The sequence below is a fragment of the Ogataea philodendri genome (genome assembly GCF_020536065.1).
Source record: "Ogataea philodendri strain CBS6075 chromosome Unknown scaffold11, whole genome shotgun sequence".
Classification (NCBI taxonomy): Eukaryota; Fungi; Ascomycota; class Pichiomycetes; order Pichiales; family Pichiaceae; genus Ogataea; species Ogataea philodendri.
Genome location: NW_025763868.1, coordinates 211,510 through 234,615, shown reverse-complemented (window position 1 = coordinate 234,615; position 23,106 = coordinate 211,510). Strand labels below are relative to the sequence as shown.

Sequence of the window (23,106 nt, the reverse complement as noted above, 5' to 3'; positions counted from 1 at the left end):
ACGATTTTTTCCCAGTTTTCTTCTATTTTTTTTTTTAACTAGATACCGGTCTTATATTTTTTTTCACATTTTAGCTAAAGCCCCCATTGGATCGTATGGTGGTAAAACAATTGGATCCGTGTCTAGTAAATGAACCAGATCTTGAACTTCGCTTTTCTCACAAACAATCTGGTACACGTACTCTTTGAAGTAGTCGTGGGTCATCACGTAGTATCCTTCATTACCCTTGGTCTTGGACCAACTGTTCTCCACTCTGTAACGAACAGGTTTTCCGTTTTCGTCCAGATGAACAGCCGTGATCAACATGGCGTGGGTCATCAACGACTCGTGGTAGATCACACGAGAAGCCTTATCAACAGCACGGTGGTCGTATCCAATCAACTTGTAGTCCCAGAGATCAATGTCCATCACTCCACGGCTACTGTCCATGAACTTTGGCGTGTCGGTACCAAAAAACACGGCCTTGTTGTTCTTGATCCGGGTGACGACGGCATCGGCCAGTCTGTCGATCTCCACGTTCAAGTACGAAACAGGCTCGCGGCCCACAACGTTTCCAAGTCTGTCGATCTTGATCACACGATTGTACTCGTTTCTAGGGTCGTTCAACAGAGAAATGTACTCCGGAGTGTCGAACTCAACAACCTCCTTCACAAACTTCTTAGGAGTCGAAGTCACGCTCTGGAACTTGCCGTCCTTGTCGTAGAACTCCCAGGTGAACTCGGCATCTGGCGAAGGAGGAAGTCCGAGGAAAATGGACTGCAGTCTGTAAATCTCTGCCACCATCTTCTTTTTGTCCTCCTCCACAGACTCGCCGGCCGCCAGCTTCTCACGCAAAACCTGCGCGTACTCACGCAGCTTCGTCAGCAACAATCTGTTCAGGACGTGCGAGCTGGACGAGCTGTGCGACTCCGGATACAAGCTGTTCGGCACAAGCCCGTACTTGTCCACGATGTTGGTCATCATGGCAAACTGACCACCGTCACAGATCGGGTCTGTCAGGAAGAACTGGACCAATTGCGAGTTCACGTCCTCCTTGTACGTCTGGCAAATCTGGTCCAAGAAATAATTGGCCTTCTCCAGCTTATCGTAGAAGAACAAATAAGTTGGAGATAACTGAACCTCCTTCAAATTGTACTTGCTCATCAGCTTCAAACGCAGCAAGTTGGTAGAGGCAAACAGCCAGCACCGTCCAGAAGCCTTCTGGGCAGTCACCGGAGCACCTTCCTGCTCCAGCTTGGTGTTGAACACATGGGAATCGGCAATCTCGCGTGATCTGTTGATCAACAGCTCGTCAACGTTGCCGTGCTGGAGAACGGATCCGGCAAGCTTCGAAATCGGGTCGTTCTCAAACGACTGGGTCCATTGGTCAAGGGCACTGGTGGAAATTTCAGACATTACAAAATAAACTTGAGGAGACTAAAACATTTATCCTCGCACGGCACTTTAAAACGGCTTCTATCGTCAGATTAGGTACTGTCATTTCGGAAATACGGGTCAATAACTACGTTACGTAAGCTTGGATTTTGACTCCAAAACGTCAGGAGTGGTGACCGGCCACTGGTAGATGGAGCGGTCCTGGTAAACGTATCCGTTCTTGGTGAGGTACTCTCTGAGGCCGGCCGGACCTCTGGAGCCGTACGCATATGGCTCAGGAGTAGGCGCGTCTGGGCCTTCGAGGTAATTAAGCAGCGGGGTGAACAGGGCCCAACTGATGTCCAGCTCGTCGTCTCTCACAAAGTTGGAGTGGTCTCCACGCAAGCAGTCGCGAATCAGCGACTCGTAAGCCTCCGGGATGTAGAAGTGAGAGTATCTGCTCTTGTAAGATAGGTCCAGCTCGGTGACCGCAATGCCTGTGTTGATTCCTGGCACCTTGGTGTTCATCTTCATGTACATGGCTTCGTCCGGCTGAACACGGATCACCAGCTCGTTTCTGTTGATGTCCTTGAACATACCGTTCGAGTTTTCTCTGAACTGGACTCTGATCTCGACCTTACCGTCGTTCAAGGCTTTTCCTGCTCTTAGAATAACAGGAACTCCCTGCCATCTTTCGTTATCCACCTCCAAAGTCAAACAAGCAAATGTCACACATTTACTTTTTGGGTCGACTGTTTCGTCGTCCAGATAGCCCGGCTTGGTGCCGTCCTCGGACTTTGTGTATTGGCCAACAAGAACGTTCTTCTTGTCGAACGGCTTGATCGACTTGAGCAGGTGCACTTTTTCGTCTCTGACAGCCTCGGCGTCGAAAGAAACAGGTCTTTCCATCATCAACAAAGTCAACACCTGGAACAGATGGTTCTGCATCACGTCTCTGATGATACCGATCGAGTCGAAGTAGCCACCACGGCCCTCAGTGCCAAATGGCTCCTTGAACGAAATCTGGATCGACCGGATAAAATTATTGTTCCAGCACGCAGATAGGAAATTATTGGCAAACCGGAACGGAACAAGGTTCTTCACCATCTCCTTTCCAAGATAGTGGTCGATTCTGTAGAGTTCTTCCTCGGTCCACAATGGAGCAAGTTCCTTCTGCAAAGCCTGGGCCGACTCGAGATCATGACCAAATGGCTTCTCGATGATGATTCTGGCAATACCCTTTTTACCCGGGTGGGCGTATTTCTTCAGGTTGGCAGCCACAGTAGTAAACACAGAAGGAGGCAGGGCCAAATAGAATAGTCTGTGAGACTCGCTAACACCTCGAGACTCGTCATGTTTCTCAATCACACTGTTTAGTTCCTGATAACCGTCTGGAGCATCGTATTGGCCAGAAATGTACGAACAAAGCTTCAAAAACTCGTCAACAAGCTTCTTCGACTCCTCCGTAGGAGTCTTGAAGAAAGGCTTCAACCGTTCCCTCAATTCCTCGTTGGTCAGCTTGGTCCGAGCATACCCAATAATCTTTGTAGATTTGGACAAAAAGCCTTCTCTATATAACCCAAACAGTGCAGGGAAGGTCTTCTTCTTAGCCAAATCACCAGATGCTCCAAAAACAACAATGACGGTGTCTTCTTTAAACTCAATTGGAGACGACATGATTAGTAACTATTTATTTGCCACAAGGCAGTTTTATATCTTTTTCATTCGAAAAGCAACCGGGCTCTAGCTTTAATTGCCTGCTTAGCCACAAGATACTCCGGAAGCATGTCCTCCTGTAGGGAAAAACCAGCTCGGGGATTGTCGGAGATGTGGCGCAGCAAGCGGTATCTCCTTTACTCGGAAAAATTTTAATATGCCTGTATTAGTGGTTGGCTCACCAGCGGGACCCAAGAGCTATCGATGTTGTATCTGTTGGTTTCTCCACGGCTTTGAACCGGGTCCGAACCATCCGTGTATCGCTTATTCCGTATTCCTGCTCAAACTGTAGCCGCCAGTTTGCCGCCTCATTATTTTCCAAACCGTTAACCGCCATCCCGGTGTACAGGTGCGTCAACTCCTTCAGCCACTCCTTAGTTCCTATCTCCGTAGGACCACTTATTTGTCCACCGCCGTTTATACAGCCGCCAGGACATGCCATCACTTCCACAAGATCACACTTGTGCACTTGGGGGCCCTGGTCCACCCCAATCTCCGCATCTTGCCCCGCTCTCGCCCGTCTTCTGGCTGCAAGACCTCCCCCCACTTTTGTGCTACCATTCTTCAGCTTCCTCACCAGATTCTGAATGTTCTTGAATCCATTCACTACTCCTGCAGACGCCATTACTTCGCCTCGTTTAATTAGACGCAGCTCGTAAATGTCAGGGTTTCTTCCATTGAAAATCTGGATTTCTGCGCCTGTATGCTGCTTTTGCAGATGTAATAAGTATTGGTATGCGTATCCGCCCGACGACGATCCTTCGTTGTTGAGCCAAGAGGTCTGGGCGTCCGGCCAACCGTTCGGTGCATACCGCTCGTAGACAGCCTCGATTGGTGTCTGTTCATGCTCGATCTCCGAAATGATTTGGTCGATATTAATTTTCTCGTCCTGGAGCAGCTGGATCAGCTCCCGTGGAGTGATCACACAGTCCACGTCCGGTGTTTCGTTTGGTTGTTCGTCCTCGGGCCGCGCGGCCTCGAGTTTCTTGTCAAAACACGGCATAATCGACAAGTGGTAAACCTTGTCCGAGCCGCACCCGTATTGCTTACTAACCAGTCTTTTCAGGATGCAACCAGTGATCTGTTGGGGCGACTTGACAGTGCTCAACCTGGGAAGAATATGCGGATGCGTCTTCTCTGCATAAAGAACCCATCCGGGACAAATTGACGTCAAGACCGGGCCTTTTGCGCCAGTCTGCTTATTTTGTATAATGTCCTGCGATAAGACGTCTGTGGAAATCAGGCGGCCAAGTCCGGTACCAACCACGTTTTTGAACCCCAGATTGTTCACGAACAGGTGCACAAGCAGCTTGTCTGTTTGCTCGACAGTTAGTTTCAGCGCTAACGCCAACGAGACTCGCGACTGGTGACTGATGCTCATGACGAATATTTTCTTGTCTTGTTCTTGTTTGAGAGCGTTGATCAGTTCCTTATGAGAGTGCTGCGCAACAAGAACCTCCTCTGCAGACGTGATGCATCCGGAACAGGCTAGACAGTCGGCAAGAGAAATCTGTGCTTCCTGGAGCCGGGAACTGGTTCCATCGATCTCAACCTCGAGGGCGTGACCTTGGGAATCGATCTGGATCTCCACGGGACCGCCTGTATTTGACGACCCGCTGCCGCGACCAGTGTTGACCGACTCCACAGGCTTCACACAGGCCACTCCCGGAGTGATGAAGTCGTTCAAATCGTCAGCAGACAAAATAGCACTCATACTCGGGATTTCTAGCTTTTTTTTAACATTTATTTTTTATTTTTGCCTATCAAGGATTGCGCACGTAATTCTGGATGGCAGACTTTTTGATCCAACCATACACCGGGGAAATGTAATGACACGCTATGAGGCGGGCTAGTGGTCGCTGGGAGTGGCGCGATTGGACTCGATGTCGCTGAAGTCGTTCAGCTCGAACTCGTCGGTGGTCGGGTTGGTCTGGATCGCGTCGTAGTGGTTCTGGTCGTAGATCGTGTAGCCAACAAGCCGTAAGTAGAGCTCAAGAATTCCAAGGAACCAGAGCTCCACCACGCAGGCAACGCTGCCAAGAACCATCACGTACGACGAGTGGTCTGCGCCCATGTCCATCACCAGCTTCAGCTGCTCCTCGTTGGCTCCCATGAACGAAATTCCAGCCAAAACCAGCGCAAAAGGTGGCAGATACTGGAAAGAGATAATATTTCCGCTTTTATGACACCTTTGGTCCTCCAATAGGAAGGTGATCTCCCAGATTCTCACAAATCCACCCAGCATCAACGTCCAGCCGAAAAACGAGTGCACTTTGGTGGAGATCTCCATGTGCTGTGCGTGCTGGGACATGGCGTACGCGGTGAACATCAAGGTCAACGCAGGCATTGGGTTGCGTCTGTTGTTGCGCGAGAGCCAGATCCCCAGCATTCCACAGGCCCAGAATATGATGCCCATGCTGGTATGTTGGTAGTCGCCGTGGGACCATGGTTCCCATGGCCGGTGTTCTGTGAATGTGTTGACGATTCCCCACGCGGTGATCATGATGGAGTCGTAAAACTCCTGCGAGTGTTTCTGACCGTCGCCGTGTCGCAGCCACGGAACGACCAGCACCATGCTCAGGATGAACCCGTACCCTACGAAGGCGGTGCCCATGATCCCGTGCGCGTTACACTGTCCCGTGTGCAGACCGTAGCAGAATCCCAGCGCTGACGTAACGGCCATTCCGCACTTAATAAATCCGCAAAGCACTAATGAAACCGATAAAATTCGATACGCAACGTTGGCGATCCGAGGACCCAGCAGACCGATCCTGTCGGATATCAGCGTGGTCCCTGTGGCCAGGTTGCCGGCAAGGATGGTGAGACAGTAGAAAAACGCCAAAAACCACGCCGTTCCCCGACTAGCAATGTTCTCCTCGCCGGTCGGATCCGGGAACCGCAAAATCATGGCCTCGATCACCGCGTATACCGCACAGATCGTCTGGATAAATATGCCCGTGGCAACGCGTCCAGCAAGCACGAACGCCGACCCGATCGAGGGAACAACAATCAGCATGATCACCGACACCAGCCAATGAAAAATTAGAGTCTTGTTCACGTTCTCCGCAATCGCAGTCAAATACGTTGTGTCGTCCTCGGAGCCTTCCTCGAAGCCGGCCATGGCTCGCGAAACTATCGTCGCCAGCGCCGCCAGCGCAAACATTCGTTTCATTGTCAGTAGAAATTATTCGGCAACAGAACAAAAAATCACGTGGAGAGTTTTATCTTCAAAATCCACCTGGATCAACTCTTTCCCAGCTTGAAGCCAAATACCCGTTTTTTCTTTTCCTGTTTGTCCTGCTTTGGCGGAGTCTCCACCGGCTCTTTCTCGAACGGGTCTGATTTCTCGTCAGCCTCGGGAGCAACAAGAACAGGTTCTTCGTGTTGGAATGCGCTGGTGTCTATTTCTCCATCCAGAGCAGAGGAAAGTCCTTCTTTCAACAGCTGCTCTGTGTACTTCTCCTCATCCTCAATCTGTCTGTAGTACAATAAATAGGCGGTGGCGAGTCCTGGACCGTCGCCAAAGAAGCGGTAAACGAAATTCTCGTCGATACACTCGACCGTTTCGTCGTCAAATAGCAGCCAGCCAAACTTGGCCGTCTTGACAAGCGAAACGTAGTGGCCGTGGTACGGGCCGCCGCCAATGTGCACCACCACGGCGTACAGCTCGTATAACATGTCGGAGTAATCCGAGTCCTCGGTCGTGTTGCAGATCCGCAGCACCTTGGAATACTCCACTCTGTAGAACAGCTTCACGTTACGGCCCAGCTCCTCCGAGTACTTGAACCGTTTGAGATGCAATGCTAGTATTTTAGGCAGTTTCTTCAGTCTAATTGTCTTTGCTGCTTCTTGCAAAGAATGGCAGTCGTCGCAGTAAAACTTATTGGAACCCGTGAGCATTTCGCTTTGTGAAAACATCTTCAAGCAGTGGGTGATGGAAGTGTCTTGTTGGAGATCTATCGAAAGGTCTAGGAACATCTCGTCTCTGGTGGAGGTCTTTTCGCAGAAAAGACACTTGGTTTCGCTTGTGAGAAGACCCTCGAAAAGACGATGGATGTTTGATTTCCTCCCCGTGGACTTGCAGTACAGGTCGATGGACTCGATCACGTTGTTGATCAAGAAATTCAGAAACTCGTGTGCATCCTGATGCATCGAGCTGCGAAACATCTCGTTCTCCTTCTTCACCACCTCCACCAGTCTTTGAGGAGACACGATCCCCACTTTAGAGGAGTTTTCAGCCACGCACTCAAACACGTCCTTGAGCGCAGTGAAGATGCTCTGCGACATGCCGTACTCCTGCGAGTACGAGTGGTCCAGGTTGATCACGGGCCCCCGCAAAAGAGCCTGTCTTTTGCGCTGTTCGCTGGTGGCAGCTGGGTTATCCATGACTCCAACGATGGTGATATTTTTCTGCTGGTTCAGCGAGTAGTTGATGTTGAGCTTGGCAAACTCAGGGTACTTGGCCAGAAGCACTTTCTCTATCTCCGGGTTGTTCAGCTCAAAAGTGCCGTCCTGCTCAACAGTTCCGGCCGTGGATGGGGTGGATTGCGACTGGCCCTGTTTGAACAAACTGCGCACTTTAGAGCTCTGCGACACGCCCGCACCGCCGTTACCGTTGGCCGTCGACCCGTTCGAGCCGCTGGACGGAGGCGCGCTCGCCAAGCTCGCCAAGTATGCGTGGGGCTTGTGCCCCGAAACCCTCAGTTTCCGTTTTCGTGGATGCGAGGGGTCTCGCTCTGGAAAAGACAGGATCTCGTGGCGGAAAGGCGTCGTATAGTATAAGGCTTGCAAGATGGACGCGATGTAGCACGTGTAGCCAAAGTTCTCCATGCCAAACACCTTGTCGGACCCGTCTCCATACGGCATCTGGGGCTGCGCATTGTTGAGCACGGCGAATTCTAAAGCGGGATCGATCGGTTCCTCGGGTGTTTGGATGGTTTCAAAATGGATGGACTCGCCTTTGAACGAATCGGCGTCTGGCGGCGGCGTTGGCGCGGCCGCCGAGTCCTTCTTCGACTTCTCTGGTTTCCACCTCTTGAACATTGTTCGAAAAGATATTTCTGTGGAGCGAGGTGTTTTCAAAAATAGATTGTGGATTTGGGGATGCGGCAACCGGGGAACAAAGAAGACTCGCGATATTTGCCAGGGTCTCCGTCTGGGCAGAAACCGCGCCTGAGCGGTTCAACCGGGGTTACTGGGCTGGCATGCTGGTCGGGCCGAGGGTTTCTCGCTGGCCATTAAAAAGAGGGGATATTTAAATTGGATACTTTTTTCAAAACAAGTGTGGGAAACTAACTAAAGGGTGGTTACCATGGTTACCTCGAAGTTGTTCTCTTGTTCTTGTCTGCCCCCACTGCTTCCACTTGCCACAGTGGGGGCAGAAAAGAATTTATCGAAACACCAGGCTTACTTCTGCCCCACAAAATAAGTTGATCCCGTTTGCGAATTATCCTTTTTTCCTAGCGTTAATTATTTCCAATGAGTTCAGACCAGCCAACCAATGTGACCAAAGCCCGAATCACCATGTCCACGCACGGACCAAGTTTTTCCGCCGCCCACGTCCAGCCTGCCAGCAACCAAAAGCCCAAAGACCCAAAGATATATCTCCCCACATCCTTCATCGCGGAGCAGACGCTGGAATCATTTTCCCACTCAACAGATCTCGGCAACTGGTGTCCGTCGCAGGCGAAAACACAGTCCCCCACTACGCCGAACGACAAAGAAGTGCTCGAACCGCCGACCTCGCACACGTCGCAGTCGTACAAGCTTCTGAACGGGTCCTCTGACACCAAGCTGTGCAAACTGTTTGCCAGCTCGCAAGAGGCCAAAACGCCAAACACACCCTCCATTCCAGGAACGCCGCTGGGAACAAAGAAGCCGGACGACATGGAAATCTGCTCGGACAAGTCCATACCCAGCAACTTGAGTCTGACCCCTAAATTGGAAACCTTCAGCCAGAACCACATCTTGTCCCCCGTGATAAACCTCTCCGCCGCAACAGACTCGCACGAGTATATCCAGCAGACGTTGGGCCCCACCTCGGTTTCCCTGGTTTCCACAGATAAAGTGCTGGAACTATACGGACGCAACGCAAAAAAGATCAAAGATCCTGACGTGCAGTTCTCCTATGCGCAGGTACTAGTTCGCAACGCCCTGGCAACGAAACCGAATGGGAGCCTGGAGATGAAGGCGCGCAAACGGTTTCTATCGGATGCACACGATTTGCTAAAGCGAAGCTCCCGTGGAGGTTGTGTGGACGCGCAGTATTTTCTCGGGGACTCTTATGCTGTGGGGATGTTTGGGAAACCGGATGACTCGAAGGCGTTGGAGTTCTTCGAGGCCTCCGGCAAAGCCAGACACGCTGAAGGGGCGTACCGTACGGCGGTCTGCTATCGAAAGGGGTGGGGGTGTACTCCAGACTCGCGGAAGGTTGTCAAATTTTTGGAAATAGCAGCACTCAACAACCACCCAGTAGCCATGATGGAGTACGGGATCTACTGCTTCAAGGGGCTCATGGGTCTCCCAGACGACACCATCACCAAGAAACAGGGCATCAGCTGGCTCAAGCGCGCCACAGAGGTTGCATCGGAGTTTTCCTGTGGTGCACCTTACGAACTCGGGCTGATTTTTTTCAACGGCTTCAAAGACATTGTGATCCAAGACACAAAGTACGCAATAAAATTGTTTTTCCAGGCCGCCTCATTGGGCCATGCGAAATCATCTTCGTTGCTAGGGAAACTGTACGAGGTGGGTGACATTGTGGAGCCTAATGCGGATTTATCGATACATTTTTACAACATGGCTGCCAGCAGTGGGGACCCCGAAGGAATGATGGGGCTGTGCTCGTGGTATTTTGTAGGGAGCAAGAATCTTGAACGCGATTATGATGAGGCTTTTGCATGGGCCTTACGCGCAGCAGGCTGTGGGTTAACGAAAGCGATGCTACTGTTGCAAAGGTTTTACGAGCTTGGTATAGGCTGCGAGAAGAATCTGGAGAAAGCTAAATGTTGGCGTGAAGCCGCAACCAAAGGATAGAGAAACCCACGCGATCGCGGGATAGAAGAAGGCGATAGAAAGTAATAGAGGTTAATGGACGTTTTGTTTGAGGCAGTAAGGCAAGCGTACATGAAAGGTTTACACATTAGAAGATCTGCAAGGGCTTTGCGGCTGCATGACATTGCGTCTCAGTCTGTGCAGTAAAAAGGCCGGACCGATCTCACGATGAGTGCATTTCCAGATAAGCTGGACCGTCTTGCGGAGAGACTATCGTTGCGTGGAGTATTGCATGTCGAACTCGCATGTATCTATTTGATGCAGATCCAGTCAAGTATGCAAAGTATATTAGGATGCCGCTCGTTTTCGTACTTATAAGTCATATTTTCCCCTTCTCTCACACCAACCATCTATTATATAACCTACACTCTTAGGTTAGGCTTGCCCAAAGCCAGTCAGCATAGCTTGTTTTTGCATTTGTTCTTTGATTTTTAGAACTGATCTAGATTGCATTCCATCACCGTGTACATAACTCGCGACACCGGACAATGCTCATGTCTGAAGAAAAAGCCTTCCCTACCTGGCAGGCTCCCTACGACCAGCACAACTTCCCAACATATCACCATCAACTATCGCAGGAGCCTAACTATGTGGATCCCTCGCAGGCCTCTCCATATGTCCCTTATGTTTTCAACTACCCCCAGCAGTTGCAATACTCTCCCTCCTCTCCGTTTCCAATTAATCATGGGCAGCCCTTAGCATTCAACAACCAGTACCAGCCAATGCAGTCGCATTATTCGTACCAATCGCCTAATTATCTAAGACATCAAGACACGCCTGACACATCATACAGTGAGAAGCCGGGCAGTGCAACAACAACAACAACAACAGATCTGATACTGGACGACAAAAGGGATGAGGATCCGCAACAACACCCACAGCATCCGTTCCAGTTTCAAATGCCCCCCAACGTGAGTCTCGGCTGGCCGATGGCTTACGTTGGACCGGAGGACCGTTTGGGAGTCGCACAAAGACGGTCACGGTCATTTTCGACCGAGGACGCACAGCTGCATCCTAGAATGCACCATAGAGGCTCGTTACCGAAAAACATCCACCATGGCTCAAGCGAGTCCAAGCTCTCCAGCTTGGAACAGCTTCAAAAAGACCCGTCTTTGTGGGAACTGCTCAAATCGGTGCAGAAAAAAGGGGGATCCTACAGATGTAGCCACTGTACGGAAAAGTTTTCCACGGTTGAGCAATTTATCTTACATCTGGACAAGTTCAAGTTGGTGAGATCCAACAAGTGTCCAGTGAAGGACTGTCCCTATCGGATCATCGGACTGCCAAGAAAGCCCGAGCTCATGCGTCATTGCCTTTCGCAACACTCCGAGACTTTAGAAAACCTGCTCAAGGTACAAAGAGGGGTGGAGCTGGACGGGGTGTCAATGTCCAGCTCTCTTGCAGGAGACTCGAACGACGATCCGGGAAGAAAGAAACTTAATGTGTGTACGAGAGAAGGATGCGGCAAGAAATTCAGGAGAAAAGATTCGCTTCAGAGACACGAGCGTCTGGTCCATGAAAACCAGAACAGTCGGTTCAACCAACGGCTACGGATGCAGAAGACCATCCTGGGAGACGATTTGGACGAATATGAGGACTGACTTCCTTTTTATGCTATTTGTTTTAATTTTATTCAGGCTTCAGTTGGATTCAAACCACCACACAGGACAGCATTTGGTCATCATTGCTAATTCATGTTAATTTTTCAATCAAGACATCATTTTTGCAGCTATTCATGACAAATCCGGTAGGAGGTGGGGGGGTTGTTGAAAGGAAAACCTTATTAGATTGGCCCTATGCACGACCTATTGTGAGAGATTAGAATTTCGGCGTGAGTAACTGCCTACGATTTGTGTTTCTAGGTTTCGGTTCCAATTCCGGCAGTTTGCCGAAATGAGGAGTATTTCCGTACTCGGACATGGGGCATGACTTCTTGCTACGTACTGTCGATATAATTCTGCTTTATTCCATCGGAATTTGAATCAAGCCCGCCTTTTAAATGTCAAATATGTACGTGCGGGCAAGTAAAGTTGCCCACCAGTCAGCTTTTTGTTTTACTAACCACTCCTTTATTTTTTCCACTCCTTCCATAGACTTTTTTCTTTTGTTAGACGGCAGGAAGAGCCTTATGCACGTGACGGCAGAGGAAGTTTTGACAGCTGTTTTGGTATGCCGGTGCGGCTTTGAGGCGTGCATATAAGTAATACACCACAATGCACACATAACTTGTACTATGTATCATAGTGCGTTGATATGCATCATAGGAGATCCCCTATCTCTTTCAGTTACCACTTTCTGCCTCCGGTTTGCAATAGATACTGATCCATGATTGATTTTCCAAGATCAAAGTTGACAATGCCGGATTAGGAGATCTCCCGAAAGCACAGATGTACACTCCCCAAACCACACCCTGCTCTACGGGCGTAATAGAAATATCGTATCTGCATAACAAACATGCACTACGTAATAGCTACGGACGGAAAAGTGACATGGTGTTGTTCGCTGTTCCGTGAAAAGTCGACAAGACCGGCGATTCGGAATTAAAGTCCTCTCCAGGAATGGAATGTGGATCGGGTATGTATGTTCCTGTATCGGTCGCTTTAGGCTGCAGAGAGCTTTGTTCATACAGCATTGGTAAACAGATATGACACAGACTCTCCATTATGGAGTCTCCTGATAGCTTCTGCCAATGTCGGACAAATATCGATAATTTCTAGTTTGGGACACACCTCTGCCATGGCAGTCAAGGGCATCGAGTTTGTGCACACAATTTTTTCCAACGACCCTTGGTTGATCCTTGGGATCGCTTGGCCACTAAAGATTCCGTGGGTCACCATGGCAACCACCGATTTGGCACCTTTCTCCAAAAGCAGATCGGACGCTTTACACAATGTGCCACACGTGTCGGCCATGTCATCCACCAAAACACACACTTTACCTGTCACATCTCCCACAAGAACCATGCGGCTCACCTCGTTTGCCTTGGCTCGCTCTTTGTGGATCAAGGCAAACGGAGTATCCAGCTTGTCCGCTAGCGAAGCAACACGTTTAGCTCCGCCTGCATCAGGTGACACGATCACCAGGTCTGTCGTGGACAGTTTCAAGTTTATATATTTCAGCACCTCAGGCTCGGCGTAAAGGTTGTCGACAGGAATGTTGAAAAATCCTTGAATCTGAGACGCATGCAAGTCCATTGTGATGACGTGGTGACACCCTGCGGTGACGAGCAGATTAGCCACCAGCTTCGCGGAGATGGCCACTCTGCTCTTATCTTTCCTATCTTGTCTGGCGTAAGGGAAGTTGGGCACAACCGCGGTTATGCGTCTTGCCGAGGCAGACTTGCACGCGTGCACCAAGAACAACAGTTCCATCAGATAGTCGTTCAGTTTCTCGGGTCCGCCACACCCCGTCTGGATTATGTAAACGTCCTCGTCTCTGATGCTCTCCTTCACCAAGACGGCGCTTTCTCTGTTGGAAAACTCGATCACATGGATATCTGCGATCGTCATGTTCAGGTACTCCGCTATCTGTTGCGCGAACTTGACGTGCGAGTTGCCCGTCAGGATCTTGATCGAGTTTGGGGGTTTTTGCAGTGACATGGAACAAGGAATTATTTTCAGATTAAATTAAATTAAATTAAATTATTTGTTCTTTCCCGATGGCTTACAAACAGGCGTACAAGCGATTGACAAAAGAATATAAACAGATCCAGGAAAACCCGCCGCCGTACATTCTGTGCCGGCCGTTGGAGGAGAACATCCTGGAGTGGCATTACGTGATCACCGGTCCGCCAGGAACCCCGTACGAGAATGGGCAGTACCATGGTCTGGTGGTGTTCCCTCCCGAGTACCCGTTCAGACCGCCTGCAATCAAGATGATCACGCCGTCGGGCCGGTTCCAAGTGAACACGCGGATCTGTTTGAGCATGAGCGACTTCCACGAGGACTCGTGGAACCCGTCGTGGTCCGTGTCTACGATCGTGACCGGGCTGCTGTCGTTTATGACGGGCGACGAGCACACTACAGGAAGCGTTGTGACTTCGGAGCGAACTAAGCGGGAATTGGCATTAAAGTCTAGAGCGTACAACCTTGCGGACGCCAATTTCGCCCATGTGTTTCCTGATCTGGTGCAAGAGTACAAAACGTACCAGGCTCCGGAACAGCCAAACGGGCAGGTCGCGACACCAGTGGCGCACAACGTCGACGACCTTCAGGACGTGCAGGACCCGGAGGACCGTGTGCGACTGCAGCAGCTGAAAACACAGACCGAGCAGCACACACAGCCGTCGCACCCCGGGTGGGGGGCGTACCTGCTGGTTGCGGTGGCGGTGGTGGGGATAGCGGCGATGATGTTGGGATGAATCCACACGGCGTCACCCTTCGCGGTACTCGTCCAGGTCCTCCTGGTCGAAGATGATGCGCACCATAAGCGAGCACGACGGACACACAGCAATGTCCTCGCCGTCCAGCATGTCGTCGATGGCGATCTGGAACCGGTCGCCGCACGGACACGGGTACGTGAAGATCTGCTGTGTTGGGTCGAACACAAAGTCCTCGATCTCGATCTGATCGTACACGGTGATGGTTTCAGACATTTGATTATGTAAAGGTTTTTTCAGAATAATAATTCAATAATTTCTACACTGGTTTTTTTTCTTCCTGCTCACGTGACTTCCTGTTAGGGTTTTGCACTGCTCGCGAGAGTTTATATGAAAATTCTCACGGAAATTTTTATTTTTCACTAACCAACATGGGTATTTCCAGGGATTCTCGTCACAAGAGAGCTGCTACCGGTGCTAAAAGAGCCCAGTTCAGAAAGAAGAGAAAGTTTGAGTTGGGAAGACAAGGCGCCAACACCAAGATCGGCACCAAAAGAATCCACTCCGTCAGAACCAGAGGTGGAAATGTCAAGTACAGAGCTTTGAGAATCGAGACCGGCAACTTCTCGTGGGCTTCCGAGGGAGTCTCCAGAAAGACCAGAGTGTCTGGTGTGGTGTACCACCCATCGAACAACGAATTGGTGAGAACCAACACATTGACCAAGTCGGCTATTGTGCAAATCGACGCTACTCCTTTCAAACAATACTTTGAGCAACACTACGGTATTACTCTTGGAAAGAAGGCCAAGACTGCTGAGGAAGAGACCAAGAAGAGCAACAAGCTGCAAAGAAAGCTTGCTGCCCGTGCTGGTGAGTCCAAGATCGAGGCTGCTGTTTCTGCCCAGTTCGGTTCTGGTAAGCTTTACGCTGCCATCTCCTCTAGACCAGGTCAATCTGGAAGATGCGATGGTTACATTTTGGAAGGTGAGGAGTTGGCTTTCTACTTGAGAAGACTGACTGCTAAGAAATAAGCGCATCTCAGATGGCACAATGATAAATAATTGAATTTAGTCAGGAAATTCTGTATTTGAATGTAGTGGGTGAGTGGATTGGACATACAAATGGGTAGGACGTGCCTGTTGTGCTTCCTACGGACCTCTACGTGTCCAATTACCACCAAACCAACGGTGTTGGTCCTGCTACGCTCATATCAATTATCACTATATTACTTCTATGGTTAGCATCCCTCAGTCTAGGCAATACGTTTCCTCCTTAAAGGTTTCGGTACAGGTCTGTGTGTTGTTCATCAACGGGATACTTACTGAAAAACAAAGCGCTTTCGCTGTTCACTAATTTTCACTAATTTTTCACCGAGCATTTCTTTCTTTTCTTCCTCGTCTGCCATTTTAAATACCGGTCATCGCCTTAGGTCTTGACCTTGGCCCGACGCTCGCCCTTGGCCTGGGCTTTCTTCTCGCGGCTCTGCTTGGCAGTGAGTCCGGCCTCAGTGTCGAGGAAGAAGTCCCACATGCGGAACGACGAGGCGTAGTTGCCAATGAAGTGGTGGTGGTGCTCGTCATGGTGCTCTGCTCCCGCCCAGATCGGCAGGAAGTGGTGCAGAGACCATGGGAACTCGTACCCGGAGTGCGCGTCCACAGCCTGGAACAGTCTGAGCGTGATCCAGATGCAGATCGTGAACAAGTGCAGGTTTCTGGTGAAGTAACACCAAACAATTGGAATGCCAACCGTGCCGAATCCAAGCAACATCACCTCGATCGGGTGCGCGTACTCCGCGGCCAGTCCGAACGGAGCGGCGTACCGGTGGTGCTGCTTGTGGATGTATTTATAAAATGGCCCGTAGTGCAGTCCTCTGTGGAACCAGTAATGCCAAGCATCTTCCAACAAGAAGAAAATAGACACTTGGAAAAACATCGTTTTCAACGATGGGAATGGCACGTTGTAGCTGATTCCAACACGCTCCGTGATCGGGTGGAAAAACCAGATGGGAAACGCCTCCACCATAAAGTGCGAAATTAAAACCGACTTCATACACTCCCACTGCTCCTTGTTAGAAGGCATCTTGGTGTCCTGGATCTTGTACCTGTTGAAAAATGGCGTCCGGTCTATTATGAACCACGGAAGCGACCGGGCAAAGTACATGAACTCGTGCAACGTGAAAATCAAAAGTCCAGTGGCAAAGATATCATTACCAAGATACGTGTAGTAGGCTGCCCAAAGTTGTTCCAGATAGTTAAGACCTGCAACTTTGTGCACCTCCTGAAACGTCTGGTAGAATGTTGGTTGAGCAACAATCTTCACTGCCGAATCGGTAAACACTCTGGTTGTTAGAACACACCAACTGCCAATACTTACTTCGAACTCATTGGGCGTGTTTGTATAACTTTTTTGTGCTATTTAAGTCAGAAATATGCGAGGGTCGTGCGCGTGGGAATCTTGCAAAATACGACCTAAACGACAAAGGCGCGACAGCCTAAAAGTTCGATGGTGCACGGGTGTACTGTTTCGTTCAACATGGGGTGGCTCTCGTGTTTACACCCTCCCGTGGTTCAGACTCGGTGTTTTGGACGCAAGAGCACGGGGTTCCGTGCGCTCTTTCTTGATAGCCACCTGGTTTTCCTTGTCGTCGTTCCAAGCACGTTTGGCTGGCACAATTGCAGCCTGTTCCGTCTCGCGGGTGTTGGCCGTGCTACCAAAACACATCTTCTCCAAGCTGTCAAGCGTGGTCTCTACCTGGCGGTGCAAGATAACAATCTGATGCTGTAGCTGATCACAAGAGTTCTGTGTGTCGGCTATCTGGGTGTTCTGCAACCTGGAAACGTCGTGGAGATCCTCACAACACTTCATTGCCACATCAAACGACCTGCCCAGCTTATGCAATGCCACATCGCAATACTGTTGCACTTTGAGAAACTCGTGGGATGTGTGGTCCACAGTTCGCGAGTACTTGGTTTCCAGCTGCTCAACGCACGTCTCGAGCTTTTTAAGGTTCTCAGTGATGTTCAAGGAGACTGCACGAATCTGCAGGGATCTCTCATCATCCTGTGCGAGCAACTGGCCGCGGAAACGTGCAATATTCTGTTTCCATTCGGCAATATGACGGTTCTTGAGACTGCCGGCTATAGCTTCGGATTCCTGGAGTAAATTCCGCTCTTCCTGTTCCGAATGCAGCTGCAGTGCTTTTAATGCCTCTGGCTGCATTTTATTTTTCTTCTCCAGATTGTCCAACTTTGTTACGGCATGCTGCCCGATTTTTACCAAATCGTCAATTTCCTGCACGTACCTTGTGACAACCGCTTCTCGCAAAACGCTCACCAGCTCCTCTGCAGCTTGGGCACTGCTCTGCTGTTTATCTGCAATGGAGTCTGTAACATACGCCCGTAATTCATCGCCCAGTAGCCTGATCTCGTTCTCTTTTGAGCCCAGCTGCCGCTCCAGGTCGCAAATCAAGGAACGACTAGACTTTATCGTGTCTATGCACTGCGAAAACACTCCCGCCACTTTTTTCTCGATTTGCTCGAAACGTTCGCAAACTTCTGCTTCCAGTGCATTCACCTGGCCTTCTGTCTGGCCCCGTGTGTCATCATTTCTTTTTTGTAGCTCCATCACGCACGAACTGTTCATCCCAGAAAGCTCTTTCGAAACACCATGAAGGTCTGAGCGGATGACACTCCACAACTCTCTAAACGCTTTCTGGGTCTGTGCCATGCCTTCGGTCAGCGACTCGCTCACCATTGAACCAAGCTCCCGAACTTGCTGGTTCTGCAGCTCCCAGTTTTTCGAATTCTTGATAAACAGCTTTTCAGCCTCAGTTTGTATGCAGTTCTGCTCGCCCAGCTTCTCGCCCATGCTCTTCATCATGCTCCGTGCGCTGTCCATGAGTTCGGCCTCTTCCAAACGTGAAGCTTGAACCTTCGCCGCCTGTTTCTCCAACAGCTCGCGTAGTTTGGCTGTTTCTGCCACCGAATCGGCTAATTCCTGCTCCAGCTTCTTTTTCTCCTGTTGCTCCTGCTCCAACCGCTCTTTTGTACGTTCGAACCGATCCTCCTGTCCACCCACACGCGCTTCCAGCTCCTCAATCCGGATCTGTCTGCTCTCGTTCTCGCTGCACAGCTTTTGGTAGCTCTCGCTGTCCAGATAAACACCGTTTTGTGTGCGTGCAGCCTCCAGATCCTTGGTTAGCCGCTCGATCTCGTCCATGTACTCGCGCAACAGCGTCTTCTTGTTGACCACCTCGTTCACCTGCGGCTTGTTCTTGATACTTTTGGCCGTGTGTGCGTACTCCAACGTGCTAAGAGTCTCCTCAAACGAGGTTTTTGCAGGCGAAAGAGTAGCAATGATGCTGGTTTTCGTCTGGCCACCAAGAGAATCTTGCAAAAGTCGTGTCAGCTTCGACTCTCTGTAGGGGATATGCGGCGAACTAGCCACCAGGGCGTTGATTACGCGTCCTAGTGTCAGCAGCGACTGGTTGATCATGCCGGCCTCTTTGGCCCGCTGGTTCGTGGCACCCGACCGCGAGATGTTCTCCGACCCGGCCAGGTCCACCAGGTTCAGTTTCCCCACCTTGACAAGCTCCTCGCCGCCCACCTTGTGCGGATCAGGCACCCTCATGTGCACCGTCACAGAGAAAACCGTGTGCGACCGCGACGACAGGTCGTTGCACTTGGTGCTGGCCACCTTGCGTTTCTCCAGCCCCTGCTGCGCGTACCGAAGACCTTCCAGCGGAGACCGCACGTACACCTCGTGGATGCCGTGCACTAAAACACCTTTTTTGCCCGCGTCGTCAAAGATCTTGAGCGGCCGCGTGCCGTCGCCCAGAAGGTCTCTGATGTTTTCGTTGTACAGCTCAATGAACGACACCTTGACGGAGTAGTCGGGCACTTTCTTCAGCAGCTCAAATAGCCGGAACATAGCGCGAGGAATGATACCAGCGTCTGTGCGTAGTTTCACGTTCGTGCCCGCCAGATCGCCCAGATCGCCCACCATTGTGTGGGTTTTCCCCGTACCCGTCTGGCCGTACGCAAACACCGTGCAATTGTACCCGGCCACCATCTGCTCGAGCATCGGCTCGGCCACAGACTCGAAAACGCTCTCCTGGTCGCTCTCTGCGCCAAACACACGGTCGAACCCGTAAGTGCGCTGGTTCGACCCGGCACGCACACACACCTCCTCACGCGACGGAACTGATAACACCACGCCCGCGTTCTCGGCCAGCTCCCGCTCGTTCCTTGCGCGACACCGCACAAACACCTTAATATTCGAAAGCATAAACAAATACAATTATCGGGCAGTGCTACTATACTATAAAAAATTAAAGCCAAGATCTCGCACGAAACGGTGTAGACGTAGCAGCAGTAGCGAGAGAGCCAGTGTAGATAGATGGTCATGTAGTGGTGGAAACCGTTTTCACAGACACAAGTAGTGGTCCCCCGTCGGTCTTGATCAGAATTGCCGGCCACCAAAATCTCTTCCCTCTATTCTTCGCCGCTTCTTCCATGGGCCTCGCCAAAACCACCCTCGTTCTGCTCACAGGCCTCGCCCATCTCGTGGCCGCATTCACCCCGCAGGAAATGCTCCTCGCCATCAACGACGACATCCAGTACAACGTCGCCGAGTGGGAACAGTTCATCCTGGACAACTCAGACGATATCTTTGTGCAGATGTTCATGGAGTACGAGAACCAGAACGTGCTCAAACAGGGCCAGCTCAGCTCGGCCTACGAGGCGTACTCCAACATCTTCACCCAGGTGCCGTTTGCCGCGCGGCTGTCCAGCGAGGCAGCGTTCATCCACACAAATACCAACTCAGATTCCAAAGTCCAGGACGCAAGTGCTTACGTCAGCATCATCACGCAGGACTACGACTCTGAAGAGCGGGTCTACACCGACCCGGTGACGCCCGACGCCAGTTTCCTCACGATCGCGCCGTCCAACAGCGCCTACAACGTCGAGTCGCTCGCGTCCCAGGTCTGGCAAGTGTACAGTACAGATTACACGGAGTACTCTAATTTCGGCGACTTTTATTCGGCTATGAGCAATAGCTTCAGTGTTCCTTCAGCGACTGCGGCGGCCGCCTCGAGCTCCGACAGCCAAGGCGCGGCTGCGCGTGTTTCGGGGCCCGTTCCGCGGTTTGGTCTTGCGCTGGCCCTGTTGGCCCTGCTGTGATCTCATTGGGCGTACTCTTCCTCACTTTTCTTCAACATGAGTCCGATATTGACTCCCAATAGAATCAAGATCACCAGCCCCAGATACACGCTGGTGATTGTGGGGTGGGCTACCTGTGTTTTCTGGGCACGGTAGCTGTTGACCGATTGCCAATAATGCACAAGCGTCACCAACAATGTGGCCAAACTCAGGCACACAAACACAATCCCCATGGCACGGCCAAATTGGTCGCTCGTCCGGAAACACACCGCCATTCCGGAGACAGACAAAATGCAGCTGAACTTGATCCAGCTGAGCGTCGTGCGCTCGGTCATCAGCATGTCCCGCGTCTCGGACGTGCGATTCGACACGTGCAACGACAGAAACTGGGACATTGGTAAACTTGCAAACAGTGGCTTTCCAGGAGATTTTATTTTCTTTTTCCACGGCTGTGCAACGCTAGAATTTTTTTATCTAAATTTTTTTTGCCTGTATTTTTTTCACTAAATCAGTCAGTTATGTCGAATTACACACAGCTGACTCCCCAGGACGTCCAGCCACAGGCCACCGTGCTGTGTTGCAACTGTGGTGTGCCCATGGACGGTTCGACCGGCCTGGTTATGTGCTACGACTGTATCAAGCTGACGGTGGATATCACCGAGGGAATCCCTAGAGAGGCAAACGTTTCGTTTTGTCGGAACTGCGAGCGGTTTTTGCAGCCGCCAACTCAGTGGATCCGTGCCGAGCTCGAGAGTAGAGAGCTATTGGCTCTGTGTTTGCGCCGACTGAAAGGTCTCAACAAAGTCAGGCTTATAGATGCGTCTTTTATCTGGACCGAACCGCATTCCCGTAGAATTCGGGTCAAATTGACGGTCCAGGGCGAGGCTCTCACCAACACCATCATCCAGCAGAGTTTCGAGGTGGAGTACGTGGTTGTTGCTATGCAATGTCCCGACTGTGCCAAGTCGTACACGGTCAATACATGGCGTGCTGCCGTTCAGATCAGGCAGAAAGTCCAGCATAAGAGAACATTCTTGTACCTGGAACAGCTCATTCTTAAACACAACGCACACATGGATACCATTTCTATCAAAGAGTCCAAGGACGGTCTTGATTTCTATTATTCGCAGAGAAACCACGCAGCCAAGATGATCGATTTCCTCAACAGCGTGGTTCCTATCAAGTCGAAAAAGTCCGAGGAGTTGATCAGTCAGGACATTCATTCGGGCACGTCGCAGTACAAGTTCACGTTTTCCGTGGAGATCGTGCCGATTTGTAAAGACGACCTTGTTGTGCTGCCAAAGAAACTCGCCAAGTCCATGGGTGACCTGGCCCAACTGGTTGTGTGCTCCAAAGTGAGTAACACGGTGCAATTTATCGACCCTCTCACCTTGAAGACGGGCGATTTGTCTTCTTCTGTGTTCTGGCGGTCTCCGTTTGCCACGCTGGCCGACTCGTCGCAGCTGGTCGAGTTCATCGTGCTGGACGTGGACCCTACCGGGGTCCGCAACGGCAGATGGCTTCTTGCCGACATCACGGTGGCCCGTGCGAGCGACATGGGCGTCAACGACCAGGAGTACTACGTGCGGTCGCATCTGGGAGGAATCTTGCACCCTGGAGACTCTGCCATGGGATACTTCCTCACCAACTCCAACTTTAATAACGATCTTTTCGACACGCTCAACACAGACAGCATTCCAGACGTGGTACTGGTGAAGAAACACTATGTGCGGTCGAACAAGCGGATCAAGAACAGAAACTGGAAACTGAAGAGAATGGCCAACGAGCACAAAGACCTGGTTGCCAGCGAGATTGTGGATTCGAGACAGGCCAGACAGGAGGCCGAGAGAGCCGAGAGAGACTACGAGGTGTTCTTGCAGGAGCTGGAGGAGGATCAGGAGCTCAGAAAAACCGTCAACTTGTATAGAGCTGAGGGTGACCGTGGTGACGACGACGAAGACGATATGGAGGAAGAGGATGATGCGCCAGAGATCAACATCGACGAGTTGCTAGACGAGCTGGATGAAATGAATCTTTCCTGATATATGATATATAATGTGGGTAATCAAGAGTCTTCCTTAACGTTGAGGATCATCTGTTTCAAAGCCGGTGGACTGGCTCCAACAAACTGGAAATTTTTTCGGCCGTCTTTGAAAGTCATAAATGTGGGCATAGCGCTGATGGCGTACTCTGCAGCAATGTCCTGAGCATCGTCTACGTCCACCTTGAAGAACTTGACGTCTTTATGAGTTTCCGAAAGTTTCTCCACCACTGGCGAAATGGCCTTACATGGACCGCACCAGGTGGCGTAAAAGTCCACAAACGCAGACTTCTCAGACAACACTTTTTCTTTGAACTCGGCCATCGATTTCACCTCGGCAACCTGACGGGATACTATCGAGCTGGAGAACTTGCGCACAGACAAAAATGCACCGCTATTTCTTAACTTTGTAGAAAACATGATAAAGAATAAATATCAAACTTATTATTTATTTACCTCTCTTC

At 50.7% G+C, this 23,106-nt stretch overlaps 21 protein-coding genes across 21 annotated transcripts; 9 read left to right on the top strand and 12 right to left on the bottom strand.

The window, feature by feature from the left end:
* Positions 1–63: 63 nt before the first annotated feature.
* On the bottom strand, positions 64–1,395 carry OGAPHI_001534 (uncharacterized protein; the record flags this gene model as incomplete). The annotated part of the gene is made up of 1 exon (XM_046202306.1): positions 64–1,395. One exon carries the CDS (start codon positions 1,393–1,395, stop codon positions 64–66), a length of 1,332 nt encoding a protein of 443 aa, XP_046063676.1.
* A 111-nt stretch (positions 1,396–1,506) lies between these two features.
* On the bottom strand, positions 1,507–3,030 carry OGAPHI_001533 (uncharacterized protein; the record flags this gene model as incomplete). Its single annotated transcript, XM_046202305.1, has 1 exon — positions 1,507–3,030. The coding sequence occupies one exon, from the start codon at positions 3,028–3,030 to the stop codon at positions 1,507–1,509; it is 1,524 nt and encodes a 507-aa protein (XP_046063675.1).
* On the top strand, positions 2,768–3,100 carry OGAPHI_001532 (uncharacterized protein; the record flags this gene model as incomplete). Its single annotated transcript, XM_046202304.1, has 1 exon — positions 2,768–3,100. One exon carries the CDS (start codon positions 2,768–2,770, stop codon positions 3,098–3,100), a length of 333 nt encoding a protein of 110 aa, XP_046063674.1.
* Positions 3,101–3,247: 147 nt separating this feature from the next.
* Positions 3,248–4,783, bottom strand: OGAPHI_001531 (uncharacterized protein; the record flags this gene model as incomplete). Its single annotated transcript, XM_046202303.1, has 1 exon — positions 3,248–4,783. One exon carries the CDS (start codon positions 4,781–4,783, stop codon positions 3,248–3,250), a length of 1,536 nt encoding a protein of 511 aa, XP_046063673.1.
* A 135-nt stretch (positions 4,784–4,918) lies between these two features.
* On the bottom strand, positions 4,919–6,241 carry OGAPHI_001529 (uncharacterized protein; the record flags this gene model as incomplete). The annotated part of the gene is made up of 1 exon (XM_046202301.1): positions 4,919–6,241. One exon carries the CDS (start codon positions 6,239–6,241, stop codon positions 4,919–4,921), a length of 1,323 nt encoding a protein of 440 aa, XP_046063671.1.
* On the top strand, positions 5,142–5,740 carry OGAPHI_001530 (uncharacterized protein; the record flags this gene model as incomplete). The annotated part of the gene is made up of 2 exons (XM_046202302.1): positions 5,142–5,214; positions 5,337–5,740. 2 exons carry the CDS (start codon positions 5,142–5,144, stop codon positions 5,738–5,740), a joined length of 477 nt encoding a protein of 158 aa, XP_046063672.1.
* A 71-nt stretch (positions 6,242–6,312) lies between the features above and the next one.
* Positions 6,313–8,112, bottom strand: OGAPHI_001528 (uncharacterized protein; the record flags this gene model as incomplete). Its single annotated transcript, XM_046202300.1, has 1 exon — positions 6,313–8,112. One exon carries the CDS (start codon positions 8,110–8,112, stop codon positions 6,313–6,315), a length of 1,800 nt encoding a protein of 599 aa, XP_046063670.1.
* Positions 7,898–8,245, top strand: OGAPHI_001527 (uncharacterized protein; the record flags this gene model as incomplete). The annotated part of the gene is made up of 1 exon (XM_046202298.1): positions 7,898–8,245. The coding sequence occupies one exon, from the start codon at positions 7,898–7,900 to the stop codon at positions 8,243–8,245; it is 348 nt and encodes a 115-aa protein (XP_046063669.1).
* Positions 8,246–8,534: 289 nt separating this feature from the next.
* On the bottom strand, positions 8,535–9,035 carry OGAPHI_001526 (uncharacterized protein; the record flags this gene model as incomplete). Its single annotated transcript, XM_046202297.1, has 1 exon — positions 8,535–9,035. One exon carries the CDS (start codon positions 9,033–9,035, stop codon positions 8,535–8,537), a length of 501 nt encoding a protein of 166 aa, XP_046063668.1.
* On the top strand, positions 8,548–10,104 carry OGAPHI_001525 (uncharacterized protein; the record flags this gene model as incomplete). Its single annotated transcript, XM_046202296.1, has 1 exon — positions 8,548–10,104. The coding sequence occupies one exon, from the start codon at positions 8,548–8,550 to the stop codon at positions 10,102–10,104; it is 1,557 nt and encodes a 518-aa protein (XP_046063667.1).
* A 512-nt stretch (positions 10,105–10,616) lies between these two features.
* On the top strand, positions 10,617–11,723 carry OGAPHI_001524 (uncharacterized protein; the record flags this gene model as incomplete). Its single annotated transcript, XM_046202295.1, has 1 exon — positions 10,617–11,723. One exon carries the CDS (start codon positions 10,617–10,619, stop codon positions 11,721–11,723), a length of 1,107 nt encoding a protein of 368 aa, XP_046063666.1.
* Positions 11,724–12,576: 853 nt separating this feature from the next.
* On the top strand, positions 12,577–13,260 carry OGAPHI_001523 (uncharacterized protein; the record flags this gene model as incomplete). The annotated part of the gene is made up of 2 exons (XM_046202294.1): positions 12,577–12,585; positions 12,727–13,260. 2 exons carry the CDS (start codon positions 12,577–12,579, stop codon positions 13,258–13,260), a joined length of 543 nt encoding a protein of 180 aa, XP_046063665.1.
* On the bottom strand, positions 12,744–13,721 carry OGAPHI_001522 (uncharacterized protein; the record flags this gene model as incomplete). The annotated part of the gene is made up of 1 exon (XM_046202293.1): positions 12,744–13,721. One exon carries the CDS (start codon positions 13,719–13,721, stop codon positions 12,744–12,746), a length of 978 nt encoding a protein of 325 aa, XP_046063664.1.
* A 59-nt stretch (positions 13,722–13,780) lies between these two features.
* On the top strand, positions 13,781–15,471 carry OGAPHI_001520 (uncharacterized protein; the record flags this gene model as incomplete). Its single annotated transcript, XM_046202291.1, has 2 exons — positions 13,781–14,427; positions 14,886–15,471. The coding sequence occupies 2 exons, from the start codon at positions 13,781–13,783 to the stop codon at positions 15,469–15,471; spliced, it is 1,233 nt and encodes a 410-aa protein (XP_046063662.1).
* OGAPHI_001521 (uncharacterized protein) lies at positions 13,894–14,716 on the bottom strand (the record flags this gene model as incomplete). The annotated part of the gene is made up of 2 exons (XM_046202292.1): positions 13,894–14,245; positions 14,511–14,716. 2 exons carry the CDS (start codon positions 14,714–14,716, stop codon positions 13,894–13,896), a joined length of 558 nt encoding a protein of 185 aa, XP_046063663.1.
* On the bottom strand, positions 14,863–15,477 carry OGAPHI_001519 (uncharacterized protein; the record flags this gene model as incomplete). The annotated part of the gene is made up of 1 exon (XM_046202290.1): positions 14,863–15,477. The coding sequence occupies one exon, from the start codon at positions 15,475–15,477 to the stop codon at positions 14,863–14,865; it is 615 nt and encodes a 204-aa protein (XP_046063661.1).
* Positions 15,478–15,865: 388 nt separating this feature from the next.
* On the bottom strand, positions 15,866–19,726 carry OGAPHI_001518 (uncharacterized protein; the record flags this gene model as incomplete). Its single annotated transcript, XM_046202289.1, has 2 exons — positions 15,866–16,799; positions 16,995–19,726. 2 exons carry the CDS (start codon positions 19,724–19,726, stop codon positions 15,866–15,868), a joined length of 3,666 nt encoding a protein of 1,221 aa, XP_046063660.1.
* Positions 19,727–19,953: 227 nt separating this feature from the next.
* OGAPHI_001517 (uncharacterized protein) lies at positions 19,954–20,622 on the top strand (the record flags this gene model as incomplete). Its single annotated transcript, XM_046202287.1, has 1 exon — positions 19,954–20,622. One exon carries the CDS (start codon positions 19,954–19,956, stop codon positions 20,620–20,622), a length of 669 nt encoding a protein of 222 aa, XP_046063659.1.
* Positions 20,623–21,119: 497 nt separating this feature from the next.
* Positions 21,120–22,643, top strand: OGAPHI_001515 (uncharacterized protein; the record flags this gene model as incomplete). Its single annotated transcript, XM_046202285.1, has 1 exon — positions 21,120–22,643. One exon carries the CDS (start codon positions 21,120–21,122, stop codon positions 22,641–22,643), a length of 1,524 nt encoding a protein of 507 aa, XP_046063657.1.
* On the bottom strand, positions 21,363–22,196 carry OGAPHI_001516 (uncharacterized protein; the record flags this gene model as incomplete). Its single annotated transcript, XM_046202286.1, has 1 exon — positions 21,363–22,196. The coding sequence occupies one exon, from the start codon at positions 22,194–22,196 to the stop codon at positions 21,363–21,365; it is 834 nt and encodes a 277-aa protein (XP_046063658.1).
* Positions 22,644–22,666: 23 nt separating the features above from the next.
* OGAPHI_001514 (uncharacterized protein) lies at positions 22,667–22,966 on the bottom strand (the record flags this gene model as incomplete). Its single annotated transcript, XM_046202284.1, has 1 exon — positions 22,667–22,966. One exon carries the CDS (start codon positions 22,964–22,966, stop codon positions 22,667–22,669), a length of 300 nt encoding a protein of 99 aa, XP_046063656.1.
* Between the last annotated feature and the right edge of the window lie 140 nt (positions 22,967–23,106).